This window comes from Pseudorasbora parva, chromosome 22 (genome assembly GCF_024679245.1).
Source record: "Pseudorasbora parva isolate DD20220531a chromosome 22, ASM2467924v1, whole genome shotgun sequence".
Taxonomy (NCBI): domain Eukaryota; kingdom Metazoa; phylum Chordata; class Actinopteri; order Cypriniformes; family Gobionidae; genus Pseudorasbora; species Pseudorasbora parva.
The window spans coordinates 24,708,126-24,733,721 of NC_090193.1; the positions used below are offsets into that span (position 1 = coordinate 24,708,126).

General features: G+C 36.7%; 1 protein-coding gene across 1 annotated transcript; it reads left to right on the forward strand.

Moving 5' to 3' along the window:
- Positions 1 to 756: 756 nt before the first annotated feature.
- On the forward strand, positions 757 to 18,718 carry csf1a (colony stimulating factor 1a (macrophage)). Its single transcript, XM_067431544.1, has 7 exons — positions 757 to 972; positions 6,148 to 6,261; positions 6,607 to 6,669; positions 10,677 to 10,847; positions 13,364 to 13,553; positions 13,954 to 14,784; positions 17,653 to 18,718. Exons 1-7 carry the CDS (start codon positions 940 to 942, stop codon positions 17,883 to 17,885), a joined length of 1,635 nt encoding a protein of 544 aa, XP_067287645.1. The 5' UTR covers positions 757 to 939; the 3' UTR covers positions 17,886 to 18,718.
- The last annotated feature ends 6,878 nt before the right edge of the window (positions 18,719 to 25,596 follow it).

A 25,596-nucleotide genomic window follows, 5' to 3' on the forward strand; every position in this document is an offset into this window, starting at 1 on the left:
TGTTCTTCAACACATCTATTGTGTGCCTTCAGAAAACTCGTTATGAGAAGACTTTTATACTCAACTTTTGCTTTGATGGTACTTTTTGGTATTTCTGGCAATTTGCCTTCATTGAATATCTCTTTTTGAAAGAAAGTCCTAGGAGTTTTGAAAACCTTTGAAGAACATATATTTCACAAGAAAAACAATTAGTCACCCTGAAAACAAAACTGACAATTGTTTTTTTTATTTTATGGAATATTACAGTATTTATTATACATGGTTTATTCATGCCCATTGTTATTTTGTAAAATAATCCTCATGTGACCTCGTAATCTTAAATAAAAAAATCACTTCCCCTTCCTTCTTGCAGTGACATCTCTTCTCTGATGATATGTTTACCTAAAATGCGTTAGCCGTTACATCAGGAAAAAAAGACTATCATAAACTTCTGTTTCATGTCAACTTTAATATTAAGATAAATGTACATTTAAACATCATCAAATCTTGCATGAGCAGATGATTCAGCATCCTGGAAGGATTTTCTACTCATCCACAAATGTACTTTTTGAGAGGTAAAAGCGCATGTATGTCATATTGGTCTGGAGGGGGCTATAAAATAGAAGGAAGTTGGAATGGTCTGAGTGAAGAGAAAGTGAGAGAGGTCTTTTCATGAGCCCAACAGTGGGTGAAGAGGAGGAGGAGGAGGAGGTCTTTATGAAAAGCTCACTTTATTTGTCCACCATAGTCATCAGGCAGAAACATTCACCCTCTCAAGGTGGGACATCTCCACACAAAGATCTGTTTCAAGACAGCCATCAATATCTGGACACTTGAAGCCTACAGAGATCTTTAGAGGGGAAGACAATATCTTCATTAGTATCAAACACAAAACAAATATACTAATCCAATGAATCTACTTGTGAACTTTATTGCTTTCTACTTGCTCAGTCCAGCCAGATGAACACACACATAACAGCCCACAAAGCCAAGGTAAGACTGCTGGTTTTCTCTGATGCTTGTTGGAAGTGAATTGAAGATCAATTGATATTTTTGTGCAAACCAGCTTTCAGTTTCTGCTTCTGCATGATTAATGGATAAAATAGATTGATGTATATAAATGAGGTCTGTTTAATGTCAGATACAATCTCTGAGGAGCCTTGGGTTGATCTCCCTCTTGTGAAACTTCAGAACACTGTATTCTTTTCTTGTTGAACCTTTTCCCATAGACTTTTATTCGCTGATTTATGGCCATCAAGCTATTTCAGTGTAAGAATGCCAAACCATTAAACAACTGGAGGCAAATTTTGTGATCCGTGGAGCATGCAGAAGAAAACTGTGGTCTGTGAAATTTCATTGCTTCAGTTGGCTGTTCTTTTAAGCAACTGCCGGGTAAAAAAATATCCATGCCAGTTCTTCTGGCTATGTGATTGTTGATTGTTGAGTCACTATATCAATTTTTATTCCTTGTTATTTTTATATTTTTCCACATCCATTTAAGATCGGGTAGTATAGAAACCTGTGATTTATAGGGTCTTAGAGCTTCTCAGACCTGTTATCACATCATGCTTTGTTGGCTAAATACCCCAGGACTTCACAGACACATGGCAGGAAGAATTATTTCTGAGGGTTTTAAATACAGCTGTGTTATTAAAGGTTTTTTTTTTTTGGTAAATGTATGTGTAGTTTTTTGTCTTTCTGAATGTTATATATTTATATTTATAAGGATATGTATTTATTATGAATACCTTGACTGATATATTTATTAGTATACTAACTTATGTGCTTTTAACACCCTGAAAAATATATTGTATGTTTTTTGTTCAACATTGTTAATGATATTATATCAAATGTAATAATTATTATATCATTCAAGATGTTGAAAATGATTATATATACATATAAAGAGCTCCAGCATATGCACATGCTTAGAATGAACAGTGTTATCATGTGGACGCTGATGTAGTTACCAACTTACCATTATAATTATCGTAATAGCTATTGCTCTTGGTGTGAATGGGCGTTAAGAGTGCCACCCAGTACAGGCTCTGCATTTACTTTTTGGCGTTTACAGTGCCTTTCAACTCTTTCTGTTCATAGGCATCTAAAATGAATCAATACAAATTCCTGATTTATCTGTAATATAAATAAGATGCTAAAATTGTTATTTATACAGTGATACTTTCATTTAGTAATGGATGACACTGTGAAGTGACAGAGAATTTGCATTACACTGAATGAAGAAAGCATTACCCTGAATGATGAAATTTCTACTTCAGCTTATATTGTAGGCCATCAACTAGCTTGACCAGTAAAGTTAAAGTTCACAATTATTCACAACATTCACTTATTTTTCAAAAAAATCTAACAATATTAATGTTTTTTGGCATTTCACTAAATGATGTGCATTTTTGTAACTTATAGTCTACCACACCATGAAAAGGTGGAATTATCAAATATTTAAAGGGGTACTTCAGCGCTGGGAAGATGAATCTGTATTTAAACTGGGTCATTAATGTAGTAGAAATGTGAAATTATTTTTTAATTTGGTGCTTTCTAGACTGATAAAAGACAGACAATTTATTTTTGTCTCATGGGGAGGAAAGACAACAATTCCCAGAATGCTTTGCTGCCCTGTGAGGCCATTCCCAAAGCCACCGCTACTTGATAACTGTGACTGAGTTGGAGAACAATTAACAGTAAAATACAATTAAATACTGAACGTGTCTGTATAATATAATATAGCCGCGCGAGTGTCACAGCACAAACGCTGCAGGAGTCAGACTACATTTACCGTCATGAATGAGCTGAATGAGCTCTCATGACGAGAGATGAGTTAATCGCGACCGCGCTTGCAGCATTTAGGCCGAAGACACACTGCAAGCGTGGCGTTTCTGCTGCGTGTCAGCCGCGGGGCGGCTGCCTGGCGCTTTCTCTGTCTATGCACACCAGAAGCGTGTCTGACGCGGCGCTGCTGCTGCTGGGAAGCCCTATACTTCATGTTAAATATAAATATATTGCCTAGTGATACAGCAAAGACAACGTCGGCAGTAGCCTATTGACCATACATATGGTATTGACGGCAAAATAGGCTACAGAATATGTCGTTCTGTATTGACAGGTTTAATATTTCAAAATCGATAATTATGTTGTTTTTTATTATTACAATTAGGCCTATCTCTGCATTTATGTTAACCTACAGACTTTCAAACTTGAAAATGTCATTTATTAATATGTATTCGTGTCAAAATGGCATATAAACATCTTTTTCTATGCTATTTTGCCTAGAAACGCTTCCAACACGCTCGCGTGTTGCGTGAAAAATAGGCGTCTCTTCTATTTGAAGCATGCACACGTTTTCCGCGCGGCTCGGACCGCGCGTGAGCCACGCGGCTGGCGCAGGCAGTATGTAAGCGCTAACCGGTTAACATGGGAGCCGAAATAAAAACGGACACGCCACGCAGGCGAGACGCTCATGGCACGCTTGCAGTGTGTCCCCGGCCTTACATTTACAGCGCGTGTTCAGTCTGGCGTGTTTTCAGTTCATGCCTTTGGAAGCTTAACTTTCATAGAAATCAATTTGAGAAGTTTAAAGGGTCATGAAAACCCCTGTTTCAGCAGCAGTCAATTCCCACCACAGTTTTGAAAAATGCTATAAAAGTGGGCGTGGTTTAGCGGCGGAGTGCAGGGGGGTGAGGGGAGACTAACAGGTGACAGCACAGCAACGGCTGATTCAAACTGTTTTATTTCACTCTCCTTAAAAGCATCAAAGCTTCCCACAAATGCATGCTGCAAACAACCATTACGTTACATGCAACACAATACACACATGAATTTGTAAGCTCACCATTACACAAATACATATATCCTGTGACAAACTAAGTTATAATTGAATGCATGATTTAATGCACAGCCATTGTTCTCTGCTTTAAAAATATATGTGAACACGCTGTTGTATAACTTTGATAACTTTTGCACAATCATTTGAATATCCTCCAGGGTTTACTGATACAAAGCCATATGCTAATCGCTGAAGTAACCCTTTAAGAGCAATGAATTCCCTTTTCTGCAGCACCACATGGTCTTCAGTTCAGGGTGCCTTCTGATGATGTCACAAACTGTCCAATGACTATCTGTTTTTGATATGATTTCAGAATGACTTTTTGATCCTATTACACTGAATGATTTCATTTTTTCACAGCATTTTTGGAACAAAATTCCCTATGTTATTTAAATACTATTTAAGTCCTTTTAATATAAAACAGCCAACACTTATTTGAAAATTTCAAGAAAATATGTTTATGTATGTTTATGTAATGGCAAAATCAAAGTGCGGACCATTACGCTGAGTGACAATGTTTGAAACATTGTTTCCCCCATATGTTGACATTTTATTTTGACAAAAGTTATTTGAATTATTAAAGTATACTTTGCACGCACTTAAAGGGATAGTTCAAATTAAATTTGATGTTTATCTACCACCTACATCTTGGATGCCATGGGGGTAAGCAGATACACATCAAATTTTCTTTTTTGGGTGAACTATCCCTTTCACATGTTTTTTACATATTTAAAATGACTTTTGTAAACCTTATTTGATGCACCAAAATTGTGACGTCTTGTCTTTGACCCATAATCAAATTTAATCTGAGACGGACTAGTTACTACCCATATATGTGCCTTGTTACACACTCCTTCTGTCTCTGATAATGCAGCGCTGACGAAGCTTGTAAGATTTTGCTAATATGCTGTCTGGCATTTATCACATTCTAAAAGGTTGCATCACATCTGCCGCACACACGACTATGAGTCCATTCAGCTCTCCTGTGGAGAAGGGCTTGGATGAAGATGAGCAAAGACAGAGTCATCTGCTGTTTCCTGATTTACTATACTGATCTGGCCAACATCATAAACACTTTCCCTAACACAGTATTATAGTTTCAATGTGTTTGCACTCCAGAGATTCGTGGAATTTGCTTTTGTGTTCTGAGAGGTTAATAGTAGCCTACTTATCCACACTTTATTGTTATTAATTGTTATACAATTATTATAATACAGTATAATGTGTTATATAATATTATTTGCTACACTCCTGATGTGTTGTACACTGTAAAAAAATATTTAAAAAAAAGTTACCTGGTTGCCTTAATTTTGAGTTCATTGAAATTAAAATTTTGAGTGAATACAATGAACATTTTTGAGATTCGACAACCTTTATTAAAATATTATTAAAAGATTTTGTAAGCATATTGGGTAATTGTGTGTTTTATTTCTGATGACGCAGCCAAATTGTGCTATTTTCATGATTTATCATGAAATTTGTTTTTTTTATGTGGTTCAGATACAATAATATTTTGAGTTTCTATTTATTAAACAAATTTCCTTCATTGTATCAACTCAAATTTTTAATTTCAATAAAGTCAAAATTTTAAGGCAACCAGGTTACTTACTTTTTTAAGTTAAACAAAAATCAACATTTTTTTTTTTACAGTGTATAAATTAGGGTTCATTCAGACGATCAATGAATATGAATTATATACATAAGGTTTTCAAGTTAAACCCAGGTCGAAGTGACTGAAGAATTGGAGGGTTACTGAGGTTACATTCCTTTTCAATCAACATCTTCCCCTTTTTCTAGACTTTCAGCTCCAGGTCGCTTCAGGGGAATTCTCACTGCTGCAAACTTATTAAGTAGCTTTGAATGTGTTCGAAGCTGCATGTAAACTAAAATGAATGAATGAGATCAAGCTGTTTAACAGACAGGGCTAAGATAAAGCGAGGATTAGGCATTAGTTCAATTCAGATATTTAAGTTGTTTTTATAAATGAGCCTTAGAAAAAAAAACATGACTGGTGTGCATCTTGAGACGAAACAATGGCATTGACACATATTAAGAGGTTTCAGTTGAAACCGCTCAAACATGCATTTTAGTCTTATTTTCTTAATTTTAGCCTTATGGGTTTAGAACAGGGCATTCTGTGCCAATTTGATATTCAGATAAAAAGACAAAATTACAAACAGAGTAGCCATTCATCAAACATGCTGAGATGAGATTTTGTGCCATCTATGTTCAGGAGCAAAAGTAAGATAAATACCTATAAAATAAAATTAATTTTACTGTATTGCATAAGTGATTCTACAAATAAAACATTCATTTTGTGATTACAGGTAAGGCATCAGTGCTTCTTCCTTATCCTGTGCTTTCATTTGGTCTGTGCTGGTGTGCCAGGTCCATGTAAGCACTCTGTCACACAGGACCATCTCCTGAATATAAAACGTCTGGTAAGATGAGCTACTTTTACTGGCAGTAAATCATTCTGTGGGCTTACCAAAATGTACTTATATTATTTAATTAACATGTAAAATGATTTATTATATAGTTCATTTGTAAAATCCCACAGAAACCCCACAGCTGTCTGTAATGATCACTCATATATAAATGATTTGGACTGTTTGAATGGAAGCTAATACTGAATTTGGCATTCAGTCTTTATGACTGAATAGCAGGTCAATAGTCCTGATAATCTAAATGCCATTTAATGTGAAAACGTTTGTACATGATAAAACAGTGTGTGGCTGCTTTTTGATGTAAAATTGTATGAAAATTTTTATTATTTTCCTTTGCAGATTAAGAACCAGTTGCAAAATGGTTGTTCTATAACCTACACCTTTACTGAGCGCCAGAACCTGGTATGCACATTTCCACTTCTGACCTATAATGACATATATGGATTACCAAACCTATGGGTATTTGACTTATATGACCAGTAAAGAGCCTAATATTTGAAAGAGCCTAACATTCTGGTATATAATAATCAATATATCTTCCTACCATTCCACAAAATCAGACATTAAACTGAAACAGATGTTTCATAAAATCATGTTTTAAATCAGAGAGGCAGCAAAACAATGTGACGCAAACCTTGGTTCACTGAAAAAAAGTTATAATAACTGTAGATTAACAGCTATATAACTAATGTATTGCAGTTTTTTGCTATAGGTTATATATGCATATATAGATGCATTAAATGGGTATGTTTTTTTCCCTTCAAAACAGCTAATGTACAGTACTCGCGCTGGATTTTTGGAACATGACTTTACAGTTTACAAGCAGAAGCTCAATTCATCCTCAGGGAAATGATCCTGGAGGTCACTACTGTGGTCTTGTCTTTCAGCAGCTCGACTGCAGTATGGGGGATTGAGATTTCTACAACATCCTCTTGAGCTAAATAAATAAACGGCTTTGAGGGCCTGTTTAAAAAAAACTTTTGGCCTGTTTGAATCTACAGTCCCCAAGAGTCAGAAGGATCATTCACTGTTTCTCCTTGGTGATCGCTTTCCTGAAACGACTCTTATTCAGAATAATTTTACCTTATATTATATATTTTAATTATGTGATGGAGCTCAACTGTTTTTGTTATACTGGTTGGCTCTTCACATTCTGATTGCAATCAATATTTGAAGTGGTCTAAATATTAAAATATGTACAAATACACTATATTGCCGAAAGTATGGGACACCCCTCCAAATAATTGAATTCAGGTGTTCCAATCACTTCCATGGCCACAGGTGTATAAAATCAAGCACCTAGGCATGCAGACTGCATCTAGAAACATTTGTGAAAGAATGGGTCGCTGTCAGGAGCTCAGTGAATTCAAGTGTGGTACTGTGATAGGTTGTGCAATAAGTCCATTTATGAAATTTCCTTACCGCTAAATATTTCACGGTCAACTGTTAGTGGTATTATAACAAAGTGGAAGCAATTGGGAACAACAGCAAATCAGCCACAAAGTGATAGGCCATGTAAAATCACAGAGTGGGGTCAGCGCATAATAAGGATAACAGTCCGTAGAGTCAATAGCTACAGACATCCAAACTTTGTGTGGCCTACAGATTAGCCCAAAACAGTGTGTAGAGAGCTTCATGGAATGGGTTTCCATGGTGTAGCAGTTGCATTCAAGCCTTACATCACCAAGTGCAATGCAAAGCGTCTGATGCAGTGGTGTAAAGCACGCCACCACTGGACACTAGAGCAGAGGAGATGTGTTCTCTGGAGTGACGAATCACGCTTCTCTGTTGGTTTTTCAGGGGTTGGGCTTGGCCCCCTAGTTTCAGTGAAAGAAACTCTTAATGCTTTAGCAAACTAAGACATTTTGGACAATTTTATGCTCCCAACTTTGTGGGAAGAGTTTGGGGATGGCCCCTTCATGTTCCAACTATGCACCAGTCCACAAAGCAAGGTCCATTAAGACATGGATGAGAGATGGTGTGGAGGAACCTGACTGGCCTGCACAGAGTCCTGACCTCAACCCGATAGAACACCTTTGGGAGAAATTAGAGACTGCGAGCCAGGCCTTCATCCAACATCAGTGTCTGACCTATCAAATGCGCTTCTAGAAGAATGGTTAAAAAAAATCCCATAAACACGATCCTAAACCTTGTGGAAAGCCTTCCCAGAAGAGTCGAAGCTGTTATAGCTGCAAAGGGTGGGCCAACTTCATATTAAATCATACAGATTAAGAATGATATTTCTTGGTCATTAAACTTTAATGGTCACTAAAGTGCATGTGCATGTAAAGATAGACGTCCTAAAACCTTTGGCAATATAGTGTATCTTCTGTGGAAGTCTCAGGACCAAAACATTTTCGTCTAATAATTGCAGTTGGTCCTAATTCAATGATAGGATGTCCTACCTGCCTGTCAACTTATATATTTCTATACCTCCACACAACCTGCTCACGCAGACATCACATGTCATCAGTGAGTTCCATAAGGCTATGCAGAGTTGTCTGTAGTGACAGAGCACCACAAAACAAACAGCAGCCAACTTTTATAGTTCCTCTTGAACAAAACAGCAAGCTTATGCTGCACTCACGCCATGTCGTAACCGTATTTACAATATGGCAACCTGTGACCATACAAATTTGAGTTGATACAATGAAGGAAATTGATTTAATAAATAGAAACTCAAAATATTATTGTATCTGAACCACATAAATTATTTTGATAAATCATGAAAATAGCACTATTTGGCATGTTTCACTGCGTCAGTTTCACACACACATTATCACCCAATATGCTTACAAAATCTTTTAATAATATTTTAATAAGGGTTGTCGAATCTCAAAAAATGTAAATTGTATTAACTCAAAATTTAAATTTCAATGAACTCAAAATTTTAAGGCAACCAGGTAACTTTTTCTCGAACAATTTTTTTACAGTGCATGTGCTTTGAGACATGAAGTAATTTAAAGCCGTCTCTCGTGATGCTGTCTGTGATATGCATATTATGTTTGTTGTTATATTATTTTAATGGCTTGTTTTGCGGGTCTGGTCTGGATAGATCTGGTCCAAGCTCCAAAATAGTTTTGAATGCATGGTCACATACTCATAATACATATTTATAACAAGTAAAGATGTTGTTGTCTCCTGCAATTTTGTTGTTTTTTTAGCTTCCAATTTAGTGTTTTTCACAGTGATCTTTAGACAAAGAAATTCTGGTCAATTTAAAGTGTTTTTTTCTTTTCTTTTCTTTTCTTTTCTTTTCTTTTCTTTTCTTTTCTTTTCTTTTCTTTTCTTTTCTTTTCTTTTCTTTTCTTTTCTTTTCTTTTCTTTTCTTTTCGGGTTACACAAAACCTTAAAAGTATCACACACAACCGTGTCACCTCTCACATTAGGGTGCATTTGTCATGCCTTAATTACACTGCCAGTTTTTTCACATGATGAAGTTTGAAGTTCATTTCATTCTTTATTAAGTTATTTTCTACTGATTGTTGAGCTCAAAGAGAGTCTGTTTTTAAAGGCTTTCAAAATGTCAGCATGGTGCATGTGAAGTGTGAAGAGGAAGCATTTTCTGAAGGAGACCACTGGCAGAAAAAAAATAGTGAAATAGTCACAAAGTTCTTTTGGAAACGTACAAGGCCATCAGTCATGTTAAGAGTTTGAAAGATCACAGCATGAAGACGGCTCTGGACACAGATGTGTTTTGGGATCCCTGCTATTCAGCATGAATTGTACATATATATCCAGATGTTCATTATATTTGAAGAATGCTTCTTGAATAAACGTCTTTGAGAGTGGTGATAACAGTTAACAGTTCAAAGATTTCAGGCTCCCAAACAAGGCAACCCAGTAATAATTTAGCTGTAATTGTGTGCTTGACCAAGTCACTTATCCAAGAGGGTGTTTTCCCTGCTATATGTGTGAAATTCTTGTACATTTCTATGAATAAAAAGTTCCACTCTCAAAGACTATGAAAATCCTTTGCAGGAAATGCTAGTGACAAAACAGATTAATTAAATTAATTATTGATTGACATTATTCTGTTCAAAGACCATTTCTTTTAGGAAATGTGGTAAACATTTCTTCTCATTTATAAGAAAGAGAAGGTCCTGATGATGCCCAGATTTACCATTCTGTAGAGATCTGAGATGCCCCATCACCATTTAAATGGAGCGCAAGCTTTACGATAGAGCGCGTTTGATATGAAGCATGACATTTGCGAAGCATTGCCATTTGGAAAGCTTGCGTAATGTAATACAATAGGAATAAAACTAAGTCTTATAGAAATGTGGTGTGATCAAACGTTAAAATATAGTCTCGTGTGTATTGTGACTCAGGTCTGAATAATATAGTGTGTACAATATCAGTGTGTGCAATATCAAATGTTCATTGTGGTTGTCATGTGTGTGTTTCAGAGTGTTGTGTGTTATGTTAAAGCAGCATTCCCTCACATACTGGAGCTACTCAACACCCAATTCAGATATGCTAAGGACTCCGACAATTATCGTTATACTAATTCACTGAAGAACTTGATCTACAACATTTACTCCCAGAGATGCGTCCCTCCAATCAATGAGGAGATTGAGGTAACCAAGTACATTTTTATTCTCTAGTAGAGCTGTGTTGCAATTATCTGTAAGTTATAAATAGGGTTATGGAAGAATATTTTGCCGTTTCATACTTTATTAAGTGTAAAGGAAGTGTATGTAAGATTGTGGCTAAAACTGATACTGCAATCACTATCCCCTCTCCCCCTCCCCCCTGACTCGAGGTTGCCATATAGGCTGCGGGATCCAGCAGGAATGTTTGTAGTTGCAGCTGTGGTAACTAGAGCAGATCTGGCAACCAGGATGCCGAAACACTACTGACTTCGAGATTGGTAGATAGGTGGAGGGCGGAGCTTCAGGCCAAAACACAACATGTCAACATCAACATCAGTTGAGGGCTGCAACAACAACTTTTAAATGACAATATCCTGGCCGGACTACTGTTGTCAGTGATATAAGTATTTGAAATTAACATGATTTCTTAAGGTCTAGTGACATATCAGGGTCATTTATGATTAATGGAAATACATTTCTTACATACAGTTCCTTTAACAGCTTGTCAGCATATGAAACGAGTAAACGACTAAACTAATGGAAATGAAAGAGTAATCATTTTGTGGAGCTGCTTAGAAATACCTCAAACGAATGATAGTGATAAAGGATATACACCGACAAGGCATAACATTATGACCTTATATTGTGTCGGTCCCCCTTTTGGTGCCAAAACCGCCTTGACTCGTTGAGGCAGGGTCTCCACCCGACCCCTGAAAGTGTGCTGTGGTATCTGGCACCAAGATGTTAGCGGCAGATCCTTTAAGTTCTGTAAGTTGCAAGATGGGGCCGCCATGGATTGGAATTGTTTGTTCAGAAAATCCCACAGATGCTCGATTGGATTGAGATCTGGCGAATTTGCAGGCACCTCAAACTCATAGTTGTTTTTCTCAAACTATTGCTGAACCATTTTTGCTTTGTGGCAGGACACATTAACCTGCTGAATGAGGCCACAGCCACCAGGGAATATTGTTTCCATTAAAGGGTGTGTAGGCTACACTAACAATGCAGTTAGGTGGTAGAGGAGACCGGGAATAGTTGTAACACGGGGAGAGATGTAACACTACCAATTCCACGAATCAGGAATATGATAGGAGTCATGTGGGACTCCTATCTTATTCCTCTCTCTTTCTCTCTCTCTCTCTCTCTCTCTCTCTCTCTCTCTCTCTCTCTCTCTCTCTCTCTCTCTCTCTCTCTCTCATATAGTTGAAGAAATTGAAATTGTTTTTTGCTTTAAGAGTTTCAAATGTGTAGCTAAAAAAAGGTAGTTTTAGGTGCTGAAGAAAAAAGTGTTACAACCATACCCGGCCCCCCTTTATACTCATCAAAGTAATATCCACATGAAAAGCAGGACCTGAGGTATCCCAGCAGAATATTGCCCAAAGCATCACACTGCCTCCGCCAGCTTGCCTTCTTTCCATAGTGCATCTTGGTGCCATGTGTTCCCCAGGTAAGCGACACACACGCAGACGGCGTGTCCAGCACCGATTCATCAGTCCAGACCTTCTTCCATTGCTCCGTGGTCCAGTTTTGTTGGCACTTTTACCGGTGGACTGGGATCAGCATGGGAACACTGACTGGTCTTAATAGTTAATGCAGCCACATATGCAAAGATGCACTGTGTATTTTGACACCTTTCTATCAGAACCAGCATTAAATTCTTGAGCAATTTGTGCTACAACTCGTTTGTTTGATTGGCACACACGGGCCAGTCTTCACTCCCCACGTGCATCATTGAGCCATGGCCGCCCATGACCCTGTCGCCGGTGCACCACTGTTCCTTCCATTGACCACTTTTGATAGATACTGACCACTGCAGACCGGGAATACTCCACAAGAGCTGCAGTTTCCGTTATGCTCTGATCAAGTTGTCAAGCCATCACAATTTTTTCCTTGTTACTCTTGCCCATTTGTCCTGCTTCTAACACATCAACTTGAGGACAAAATGTTCACTTGCTGCCTAATATATCCCACCCTCTAACAGGTGCCGTGATGAAGAGATAATCAGTGTTATCACTTTACCTGTCATAATGTTATGCCTGATCGATGTATAAAGTCTTTTCAATGACAAATATCATTAAACAGTTGAGGCAAAAACAGTGCAAGAGTCAAGCAAGAGGAAACATCAGGCATTATTTTGTATGTGCATAAATTGAATTGTATAAAGTTTCAAGGGGAAAAAGTCAAGATACCAAGAGTCTTGGACAGTAACTAGAGGTTTGGCAACAGTGATCTTTGTTAAAATAGTTTTTCTTGCAGTAGTGTTGGACTGTACATACTAAAATGTTAAATTTAACTCTATTTACTCTATTTAAAAAACAGGTCAGACAGATCATTTTCTTTGGCAGTAGATATGTTATTGAATTGGCTCCTGGAATTAAAATGGTTTCATTAAGATAACTTTATAAAGACCCGTGGAGATTACCATTCCCAATCACTGGGGTTCGAAATACTGCAGAGCTTAATACCTGAATTTAGCTGAAAACATGTTTTACACCTTACAGGATAGCCCAACGAAGTTCGTAAGAATCCACATGACTTGGCCCAGGGCAGCTTTGGAGAAAGCTGAGGAAGTGATCCTCTTGTATATGGGGCTAATGACTCAGAGCCACAAACCCGTGGACTGGAACTGTGAAGAAGAGTACACAGAGGATTACCCAGAATCCACCATTGCACCTCTCAGCCAAACAGCAGGTAGCACAACTGCAAAGCCCAGTAAAACCATAGACTTAAGCAATATCACACTCACACAATTGCTAGGAATTTTATGTTGAGTATTTAACTAGCTTTTATTGCTACAATATCAGTAGTATGACAAGTCAATAGTGTGTAGGTAATATATATATATATATATTGCATACAGGTGCATTTTTTTTCTCGAAATAATGTTGATATGGCAACTAGTAAATACACTAAGTTATACTAGTTAAACTATATATATATATATATATATATATATATATATATATATATATATATTAGAACTTTTGAAAGGTTGATAAACAGTCATTTGTTTTATTTTTATTAATCAGTTTTATTAGCAAAAAGCCAGCCAGTCTCGCTTTTATTATAATTTGCATTACATTTCCTCTAGGAACATCTGAATGCCCCTGCATTTGTCCAACAGTGAGCAGTGGATCATCTAGGACATCTGCATCCACAAGCCATTGGAATATTTTCTTGAAATCTACTCAATCCCCACAAAGATCAACTTTTACACCAGCGGTAACCTCGCAGGGTGTTAATGAGAGAACTAAACAATTTAAGTCTGCTGTCCCAGTAACCAAACAACAAACTCTAGCTCCAGGGACACAGACTACATGGAGATCAATGCAAGGAGTTTTATCCAACTTCCTCTTTGGTAGCACTCCAACGTTACGTAAAGAAACATCAAATTCAGAGATGGAGAATATGCCAACATCTGATATTTTCCCTTTATTTACAAATTATAAGGATGCATTTCCAAGCAGAACTGACTCAACTGTTCAGTTGACCGCATCTGGCCCTCATCAAAAAAGCACAAGCGATATCTCACAGGATGGTGTGGAAAAGAGCACGCCGCTTTTACTTGCCAAGAGGTCTTTAGATTCTAAAAGCCAGGAAGGACCATCCCGTTCCTATGTTAAATTATCACATAACTGGGTTACTGCAACATCTGAGCCAACATATAAAGATATGCAGAGCACACAGATAAAAGGAGAATCTTTCCAGGTACTTCAAATGAGTAAACACATTGTACCAGTCACAACCACAGCTCTGTCTTCTTTGAAAGCAGCTGCACATTCATCAGAAGGTCTGGACATCCCCATTGAACAGCCAGGTCATTTAAACAGCCCTCCTGAACATTTCCAAACACACACCCAAAGTCCGATGAGGGTGCCAAGGAATTTCATGGGAACCGTCCACGAGACAAAGCTCAGCCAGGGTGAGGATGTTAGATCTATTTTATCAATGTTATATTCACTATTATAGTTATCCATATGTATTCTTTTTTTTGTTGTTTGTTTTTTTCAATTAATTTTACTTTGTGTTTAAATAGTAATTATTGCTACTTGCATTTGTCATTTTTTATAAGGATTAGTAGTAATCAAAATTATTCAACCCCCATAGCACATCGGGATTATTAGGATAATTACAATATTTTAGCCATTTCCAATGAACACATCAAACAAAAGTAATTGAAATTGCTCAAACAATCAAGTGGTTTCCCCCTAAATCAACTGCAAATGCAGCTTTCAATGACTTCTGCAGTCTCCAAATTATTCAACCCCTTCATGGCAAACATTTTACTTATTAGAACTCCCTTTTGCTGCTATTAACTGCTGCACATGCATAACACAGTTTCTGAGGAATCATAGCCCGTTTCTCATGAGCAGTGGTCTCCAGCTCAGGAATATTTTTGGGTTTGTGTGCTGTAACCGCTTTCTTCAAAACCCATCAGAGATTTTCTATAGGGTTCAAGTCAGGTGACTGTGATTGCCACTCTTTCAGGACTTCTTCTGCAACCAAGCCTTGGAATTTGAGGTATGCTTGGGATCATTGTCCTGTTGGGTCCAATGACACCCAAGGTTCAGTTTTCTTTTCTCCTAGTTTCCAGAGCCAGATGAGCTAAAGCAGCCCCAGAGCATCATTGCATTTAACTCTGAATTTGCAAACCATGCAACCTTTGCTATCTTTTTGTATCCTGTTTATTGTTTGTGAAGGGCTTCGCTTAACTTTTTGGACCATTCTTTGGTCTTAGCCATTTTTCTAACATGAAGTCAAACGTGACACTCAACAAACCTAACCAGTTCAGATATTTCATGTGTTCTAGCTCAAACTCAACCTGGTGCAACTAATGAAACCCTTTATTAGCTGCATCAGATTTGCTTGAGACAACACCTGCTTTGCAGATTTGGGCTGCGTGGGATTCTATTCAAGGCATGCAATGCATTTTCAGTTGAATTTGGGGAAACCACTTGAAACATTTGTTGGGTTGAGCTATTTTAATTACTTTTGATTGATTTGTTCATTGCAAACTGAAGGTCTATTGCCAATAGGGGGCCGTATTTACACAACATTTTATCTTAGCACTAAAAGTTCTCATTAATAGCAGTAAAAGTTCTTAATTAAGAGTTTTCTCTTAAAACCTATTCACAGAGCTGCTGAGATCAACTTTTGCCAAGGAATAGAGAGAAATCTAAAGCTAAGAGGCATGCCGCCTTCACTTGCTATCGGAAGTTTGATAATTCCCACTTCTGAAGTCGTGATTACGAGCTCATCACATTCAAAGTTTGTAATCTGGTCATTCTTATAAGTCCTATTAAACTACTCCTAACATTTCACAGATTTAGGAGCTAGTTTTAGCACGAAAATACTTTGTCGTAAGGAGGAGTCGTAAGATTAAGACTGACAAAGCCATTATTTTTAAGAATCTCTCCTAAATTGCAAGTTAGGAGCTACTTTTAGTCCTAATATGTTTTTTTGAATACAGCCCCTGATTTGCAATGGGGATTGGATCTTTTTGATTACAACATGTGTGTGTTACATGTGTGTGTGTGTATGTATATATATATATATATATGTGTGTGTGTGTGTGTGTTACATGTGTGTGTGTGTATGTATATATATATATATATATATGTGTGTGTGTGTGTGTGTGTGTGTGTGTGTGTGTGTGTGTGTGTGTGTGTGTGTGTGTGTATGTTAGTGGTGACCCCGAATAGTCGAAGATTCGATGCATCGATATACGGAGCCTGATTTGACCACCGATCTCACGGTCGAATCTTCGCGGGTGCTATGAAACGAGGATCATACCATTTTGGCAATATGGGGGTGCTCAATATTTTACAGACGTGTTGCGGCGCTGAGCTGAGCATCGGCGTGCAACCCCTTTAAGGGTTCCGAGTTTCGCACCGCGCCTTTAAAATTAGAACACGTTCAATGAGTGTGCACACACCGGCGGCAGCATTCAGCGCCTGTATACATACATACATACATACACACATACACACACACATATATATATATATATATATATCCGTAGAACCGTTCGGTACGGCATTGACGGTTCAATACGCACTTGTGAATTGCGTTTTTATCGGTTTTGCATTTAATTAATTATTTCCATTTCTCTCCATTTGAACTATTTCTCTCAGTTTATTTCGGCTCTGTTTGAGTGTGCCTGTGAGTCTACGCACTGATATGAGCAAATATCCAATCATATGCACTAAAGTTAGGCGGTGTTTAGCCGCGTTTTAAGGCCTTGCCGGTTAAACATTTCATTTGCGTGCTTATGTTTAACCGGCAAGGCAAGGACTGTTCGCACTGTTTTGCATTGAGCGTGCACACTAAACGTCTGTCAAACACATTACTGGACAGTCTTACTGCACTAATACTGTTAAATACACACAAGGTTAACATATAAACACAGTCGGATATGTCTTTAAAGGGACAGTTCACCTCTAAAATGATTTTAATAAAAAACAAAACAAAAGACCTTTAACACAGTATCTTTTAATTAATGTTGTATATTGAAGAATTTTAGCGTATATTAATTAATTCAAATTCATACTTAAATGCTACTGTAGCCTACATCTCTTTGCTGCATGCACTGTAAATCTTTATAAATCTTTATTTTATACAATACACTGGGAATGTGTACAAGTTTAAAAAAAGAAATTTTACTTTTACTTAACAAAATTAACCCAGAATAGTACACATCAATAATCATGTCTCAAGCAGAAGAATGCGTTCAAGGTCATGTGTTACCAATTCTGTGATGATTCACCAAACATACCATTGGTTTCCACAGACAGCAGATCCCAGGAGGACAGGCAGGGGATGAAGGACCAGACTCACCCCGACAGCAAAACAAAAAGGAACTCTGCCACAGAACAATCCAGCATTTTAATCATCTCGATTGGCACCGTGCTTATAATTACACTAGGGTGCGGTGGACTTCTGTTCATAACTCTCCTATTTTATAGGCAGCAAAGAGTAAGTGACCCACAATGCATTTTTGCGCTTCTGAAAAGACCTGCTTAGACCGGCATCCGGGCCAGTGCTGGTGTGGTGTTGGTCTAGTCTGAGAAGCCTGCTGGGACTAGTAGCCAAAACATATACTGGTGATTAGCTCTGGTGATCTTTTCAGCAGGGTGTCCCGAGTGATCTCAGTCAAACAGAAAAATCAACATTCTTTACATTTTTCAACATGAAGACACATAAAAAGAACAGAAAACAAGAGGTGATGGAGTTAATTATTTATTCAAAACTAACTATATACTGGGAGCCAAAATATCAGCAGGTTGCTTTTTCTCATTCGGTATGGAAATATAATACATTGTAAAGGATTTTAATTGCTCAAAATGTGTCTACAATCAGGATATAGTACTAGAACAGGAAATGAATGATCTTACAGATGGTCCATTGACATGATATAGCCTATAAAATATGTAAGTATTCTCTCACAAAATAAACTTGACGCATTAATCTTGTTCTTGTTGCACATTTTGCCCTGTCAAACTGACCACGACATCTTGAATGAAATATATTGATAATTTTTAGAAAAAAAGAAGAGAGTTAATTTTCAGAGAGGGATTTTCGAGATTTAACATTTGAAATTCAAACACATAAATATATATGGCGTATATAAATAAAAATATTAAAAATCTGTATATACAGGGCAGGTAAGACAAAGCCATATTCTAATTGCTGTCTTTATGTCAGAAGCAAATAATGAATCTAATGATTTGCTTGGCTCATATTGATAAAAGGAATCTAACAACAATATATTTTGTGCAGTACCAAAAACAAATGAGTATAACAGATTAAAGAACCTGCCGATGCTGGTGCTTTGTAGAACATGGAGCAATCGACATTAGCATTTGTCCTTACTACTACACATTGAAAATAAAGCAAGCTCATGTTACCTGGTTAGTTTGTTTCATTATTTTTTTTCATGTCTCTGTCTTGTCACAGATGTGAATTACTGTATTGTTTTCGAGTCACATGCTGCTTCTCTACTCTAACATATGACTTTAATAGAAAATAATAATAGATGTTAGGGCAGAAGTATGTGCAAAGAATTAGTTGATCCAAAAATGAAAATACTGTCATTATTTATACATTCTTGTCTCCAATCCTATCAACAATTTAATAATAATGTTATGATGCTTTTGAATCCCCATGTGGACTAATTGTATGGAAATAAGCAACATGGGACTTCTTTTGTGTTCACAGAAAAAAGTAAGTTATATGGGTTTTCAAAGGACATAAGAGTGAATAATTGATGAAAGAACTCTTATTTTGGTTGAGCTATCACTTTAAAACACACTTTTAGGCATCAAGGCTGACATTTCAAAAGATGTGTCATGCTGGGAAAGGAAATGGTAAATAACTGACTCATGTAGGAAAATCGGGTGTGTTTTAAGCAGGAATCTTTATTGAGAACTTACCATTTGGCGTTGCAGACATCAAGCCTGATTACAGCTTTTCTAAGGCTAATCTGTGCATTGCAGTTTTATCAGTATAACTATACAACTCAGACAACTTCATAATCATAGAGAGCAAAAGACAAAAGGTGATAGCCTCAGTTACCAGGCTTTTTTGATTCATAATATAGAGACTTCCAACTAGAAACAATGCTTAACAGAATATTTCGTCTTTCATTTCATCTGTCATCATCTTTACCATTCTGTCCCTCCATTGACAGCAGTGCAACTACCACTTTGACGCTTCAAAAAATTCACAAAACAGAATTATAAAACAAATTCATATTTAATGAGCGGCTTAGTTCAAATTTTCCAAAAAAGACACAATCACTTTATATGCTGGACAAATTGAATTTAGGGTTTTATTTGCATAAAAACAATATCAACGCACACATCAAATATGATAAACGGAAGCTCAAGCATGTTCGCTTGGTGTGCAAAACCCAGGGAGGTTTCACTTTTTGTTGTTCACGCACATCAAGCAAGTACGGTTGAGCTTTTTATTTTTGCTTATTGATGTTCATTTGTGCCCTGAAGATGAAGTTCTACAAAATGGAAAGCAGTAGATAGATGGGATAATCATACAAAGGTGAGAGTAATGACAAATCAACCAATAAACTCCAATTTTGTAAAACTATCCCTACGTCCCAATTCGCATACTATCTATACTAAAAAGTATTCGAAAATTAGTATGTCCCAAATTGTAAGTTGAAAAGAGTATTCCAAAGATACCATGTTGAAAAAAACAAACAAACTGAAAATCGAATCCATTTGTCCACACCTAGATATTTAAAATGCAATTATTGGGGTTTTTAAAACTGAAATCTGTCATAAAAGGTCTCAAACGGTGTAGCAATAATGCTAGAGAAGTTTATTGATGTGAGGTTTTGGTGGTCAAAAATTCATTGCACACAAGAAATTACAAACCCGATTCCAAAAAAGTTGGGACACTATACAAATTGTGAAAAAATACATGCAATAAATTACAAATCTCATAAACTTTTTTATTCACAATATAATATAGATAACATACCAAATGTTGCAAGTGAGACATTTTGAAATGTCATGCCACAAGTTGGCTCATTTTGGATTTCATGAGAGCTACATATTTCAAAAATGTTGAGACAGGTCGCAATAAGAGGCTGGAAAAGTTAAATGTACATATAGGACCAATTTGCAACTTATTAGGTCAGTTGGCAACATGATTGGTATAAAAAGAGCCTTTCAGAGTGGCAGTGACTCTCAGAAGTCAAGATGGGCAGAGTATCACCAATTCCCCAATGCTGCGGTGAAAAGAAGTGGAGCAATATCAGAAAGGAGTTTCTCAATGAAAAATGTAAAGAGCTTAAAGTTATCATCATTTACATTACATAACATCCAAAGATTCAGAGAATCTGGAACATTCTCTGTGCCTTAGGGTCAAGGCCGAAGACCATACTGAATTACCGTGATCTTCAGGCCCCTTAAATGGCACTGCATCACAGACAGGAATGCTGCTGTAATGGAAATCAGAACATGGGCTCAGGAATACTTCAGGAATACATTGCCGATGAACACAATCCACCGTGTCATTCGCTGTTGCCGGTTAAAACTTCATAGGTCAAAAAATAAGCCATATCTAAACATGATCCAGAAGCGCAGGCGTTTTCTCTGGACCAAGGCTCATTTAAAATGGACTGTGGCAAAATGAAAAACTGTTCTGTGGTCAGACGAATCAAGTTATTTTTGGAAAACTGGAATGCAATGTCATCCGGACAAGGACAATCCAAGTTGTTATCAGTGCTCAGTTCAAAAGCTTGCATCTCTGATGGTATGGGTTTGCATGAGTGTGTGTGGCATGGGCAGCTTACACAACTGGAAAGGCACCATCAATGCTGAAAGGTATATCCAAGTTCTAGAACAACATATGCTTCTATCTAGATGTTGTCTCTTTAGGGAAGACCTTGCATTTTCTAACATGACAATGCCAGACCACATACTGCATCAATTACAACATAGCTGCATAGAAGAAGGATCCGGGTACTGAAATGGACAGTCTGGAGTCCACATCTTTCACCCATAGAAAACATTTGGCGCATCATAAAGAGGAAGATGCGACAAAGAAGACCTAAGACAGTTGAGCAACTAGAAGCCTGTATTAGACAAGAATGGGACAACATTCCTATTCCTGAACTTGAGCAACTTGTGTCCTCAGTCCCCAGATGTTTGCAGACTGATATAAAAAGAAGAGAGGATGCCACACAGGGGTAAACATGGCCTTGTTCCAACTTTTTTGAGGTGTTGATGCCATGAAATTTAAAATCAACTTATTTTCCTTTAAAATTATAAAATTCTCAGTTTAAACATTTGATATGTCATCTATGTTGTATTCTGAATAAAATATTGAAATTTGAAACATCCACATCATTGCATTCTGTTTTTATTCATAATTTGTAGTATCCAACTTTTTTGGAATCGGGTTTGTAAAAACATACCAGCAAGTTTGATTTCATTCATGTTATATCTGGGTTTTTGTTTTTACTTTTCTCTCATCGATTGTGTATACTGCACAAATTAATGCAATGACATTGGCTTATTAGCAATGAGAACTGGCCTGAAATGATCCATTTGTATGGTAAGAGAAGAAAAAAGGTTTAGGGCTACACCAACTATATATTGTTGTTTTCGTCTGCAACACAGAGCTAACATGTGCTGGTGATTTTTTTTAAAACAGAGAGCTGTTATTTAACCAAACCACCACATTTCACACGCCAAACCTCTGTGGCTGTGCCAAAAATGATTGGAATCCTCCGTGCATCGGTTTAAGCTGTGCAACAGTCAATCTCTTTTTACTGCCTGTGGAAAAGCACTTTTTGTAATTAAATATTTGATTATGTGACAATGACAATTTTGAAAGAGAAAAAAAGGGGTTTTGTTTTATTAAGAATCCATTTAAAAAAAACAATACATTTTGGACTAACAACATAATGATGTGCCAGCAGCTGAGTGAAGCGGACAGATAAAAGTCCATTATTCGTCGGATGGGAGCAATGCAGTGACATTTCTTTGTTGCCCTGCCACTAAAGATGGAACCCCCTTCAATTTAAGCATCTGTTATGAAATTACATGTATTTATTTAAGTCCCTAAACAGAACCACATGCAGGCGGTGTTTACAAATGTCTGCAGCAAAGCTTCTATAACATACTGTATCAATATTCCCAAAGACAAGCACTTTAAGTTTATTGAACCACAATTACTGCTTCTGAATTTAAAGTAATTGCAAAAAAAGGCTCACTCTGTGCAGTACCTGAAAGGAGTTACAAAACTAATTTTGTAATGAATTCAATTTGAATGTGAACTCCAAATAGAAGGTTGGAAGGGTTTCTTGGAACCTGGATGTCTCCTCTAATTATTTAAACATCTGTGTCTTATCAGAATAAAGAGGGTGATTTAAAAGTGCTTTTGGGTTGTTTTGAGGGTTGTGTTTATCAGATATTCGTATGTGTGGTTAGGGTTGTTTAAAAAAAAAAAAAAGTTGTAGACTTACAATGAGAAGAATGATATATAATGTTGAATTTGTGCTTTTTGCATTTCATGCACAGATGGACTATAAATAGGTACTGCATTCAAATTAACATCACAGCTTTACACAAAGTTCACATTCAAATAGGCTTTCATAGTGTTTACTACATCACCATAACACATGCCACCATTGATACCACCATGTGGTGGGACACTGTCATTGCGAGCTAATGCAATCCACCAACAACCTTGGCTTTTTGATGTCTGGCGTATCAAATATTAAACCTGTAAATATCAACTGCATCAAACATGTGGTGGTATAGGGAAATAGCCTATCAAAGTTATATTTAAAAATTGTCCTTTTATAACAACGTTCCGAAGGGTTGTGCTCCTTGTGCATCATGAGATTTTTATAGTTATCCACAGGCACTAAATAAAAAATGATGCTTGACGGTGAAAAAGGCAAGTGTCAGTAGTGAAGAAGGGGTATATGTTTGTTATGTTTGTTTTGATGTCTGCACATCTAAATGAGTTATTTATTACTGCTAGACTTTCACAGATGCATGTCTGGTTACTTCCTGTCAGGATGTGGTGTTTTATGATCTGAAAAATGCACTAAAAAGTGTGCCTGACAATCCACTGGAAAAAAATGGCTCCCATCCCGTATGCTTATGTAACCATGTTCAAAAAATTGCATGTTTTTGTTCTTAAAATATGAACATTTCACTGTAAAACATTTTATGTGCTCTCTACTTAAAAAAATACAATTATGGTAAAAGTATTACACAATATATTTTTGAGTAGTTTTAAGGCTTTTTAAAAAAAGGATTTCTTTAATTGAATCTACATTAATAAATTGTGTAAAATCACCTAAATTATTAAGTCTATGACAATGAAATAAAAGCTGTCATGAGCTGGCACTTTTTACTTTTTTTATACTGTTTTCTGATGTCAACTTATGATGTTCGTGTGGTTTTTACAATCAAAAACATCACAATGAATAAGTAATAGGCTATTTTCTACCTTGGTTTTGTGGCTCTCTCCTGGAACGCACCAAAGACTTGTAAACGCCCACTGCTAGGATTGGATAACATTTGCATATTTAATGAGCTTCCGCTCCCCTGTCAGCGTACACGAGGCATGGTTTTGAAAGTGTGTAGAGAAATGGTAACCAGAATGAATCGCCCACAGGGCTCGCAAAATATCTTTATCAAACAAACACAATGATTGAGCTCTCATCCACCAGTGATTGATTGGAATGTTATTTTTGTATTACTTGGCCTGCCCGATCAGTTGATATAAGCATGAAACACACACACACACACACACACACACACACACACACACACACACACACACACACACACACACACACACACACACACACACACACACACATAGCCTCATTCACTCATGTAATCTCATTCTGTCCAGTCTTTTTTACAAACAAATACATGGTGAAATGAAGTAACAAAGCACAATGTCTTCCCCACAGATAATAAAGTTAATCCACATTCATAATATTGGAATCCGAATGAAGCTTATGCAGAATGTTTATTGCTTAGAAGCTGGATCCGGTTTAGCTCTATGTAGGCCTGTGTCATGTTAGTTGCGAGTCGGTTGGCGGGGCTACAGAATCAGCCGTTGTTCTTATTCTGTTGAGGCGTTTTTTCAGCACCCTCTGACGTCAAGGGGTGGCATACTTTGAGTTTGCAGGGCCTGGCATCGATAAAAGCGTATTTTTTTTTTTTTTTTTTGACTAACAAGGAACTTTTCAGCTCTGAAACTTACAGGATATTCTTATATTATCATGACCTTTTATATACCAAAAGCTCAAGGTAAAGTTGATTTTCAATTCAAAGCTCAATTCATGACCCCTTTAATATTTTTAGTGAAATGCGCTATTTTTCTCTCTAAAAGTGTGTGATTTAAAGTGACTGGAAAGGACCTGTTTATAATATTGAATTTGAGTTATGTTGTACATTAAACGCCTGTAGCACAGAACAATTAGGAACAAACTTGTTACTGCTCTGGCAACAGCAAAGTTATTGCTCATTGAACAAAGCAACATGGTTTATATTATTAGTACATGCAGTTATTCACAACCTAACCATAAGCTTTACTCTTCTGCACAATGGTAACAATCAAAACTTCAACATAACAGAAACTCTTTCAAATGTCAAACATAACATAAAATCTCAAAAACACATAAAATGACACTTAATTTCAATATTTACTCTCCATTTTCAGCCATATGCAAAGCATGGATATTTAACATTTAACTAATTCTTTTAAAATAAATAGGTAGCCTTTTTTCCTTTAATTTTATTAATTTGTTCCTCAGTTAAGCCTCAAAACTGCTTTTAAGTTTCCTTTAAAAATGTAGGCTTATCTCTTGGTTTTATCAGTGAAATGTTCTCAATATTTTTAATTACCACCTTAATTTTTTTAATGAACATTATAAGACCGATGACATGCACTTTTGATATCTTTTCATAGAATGTTTAGGGACAATTAAACTGTAACATTAAAATTCTGCCATAATTTACTCACCCATATGCTGTTCCAAACCTGCATGACTTAATTTCTTCTGTGAAAAACAAAAGATTTTAATTTCTTGTCCATAAAGTTAAATGTCAATCCAAGCAGTGTTACTTTGGACCGTATTGACTATTAAATGTATGGGCAAAAACTACTGAAACATTTTTTTATATTATATTATATTATATTATATTATATTATATTATATTATATTATATTATAT

What these genes read in the sequence shown, in the direction of transcription:
- csf1a (XM_067431544.1), top strand. Translation starts at nt 940, where the DNA reads ATGAACACACACATAACAGCCCACAAAGCCAAG. An exon ending in ACCTCTCAGCCAAACAGCAG is followed by an intron (nt 13,554 to 13,953) that starts GTAGCACAACTG and finishes CATTTCCTCTAG; the next exon opens with GAACATCTGAATGCCCCTGC. An exon ending in CGAGACAAAGCTCAGCCAGG is followed by an intron (nt 14,785 to 17,652) that starts GTGAGGATGTTA and finishes TGGTTTCCACAG; the next exon opens with ACAGCAGATCCCAGGAGGAC.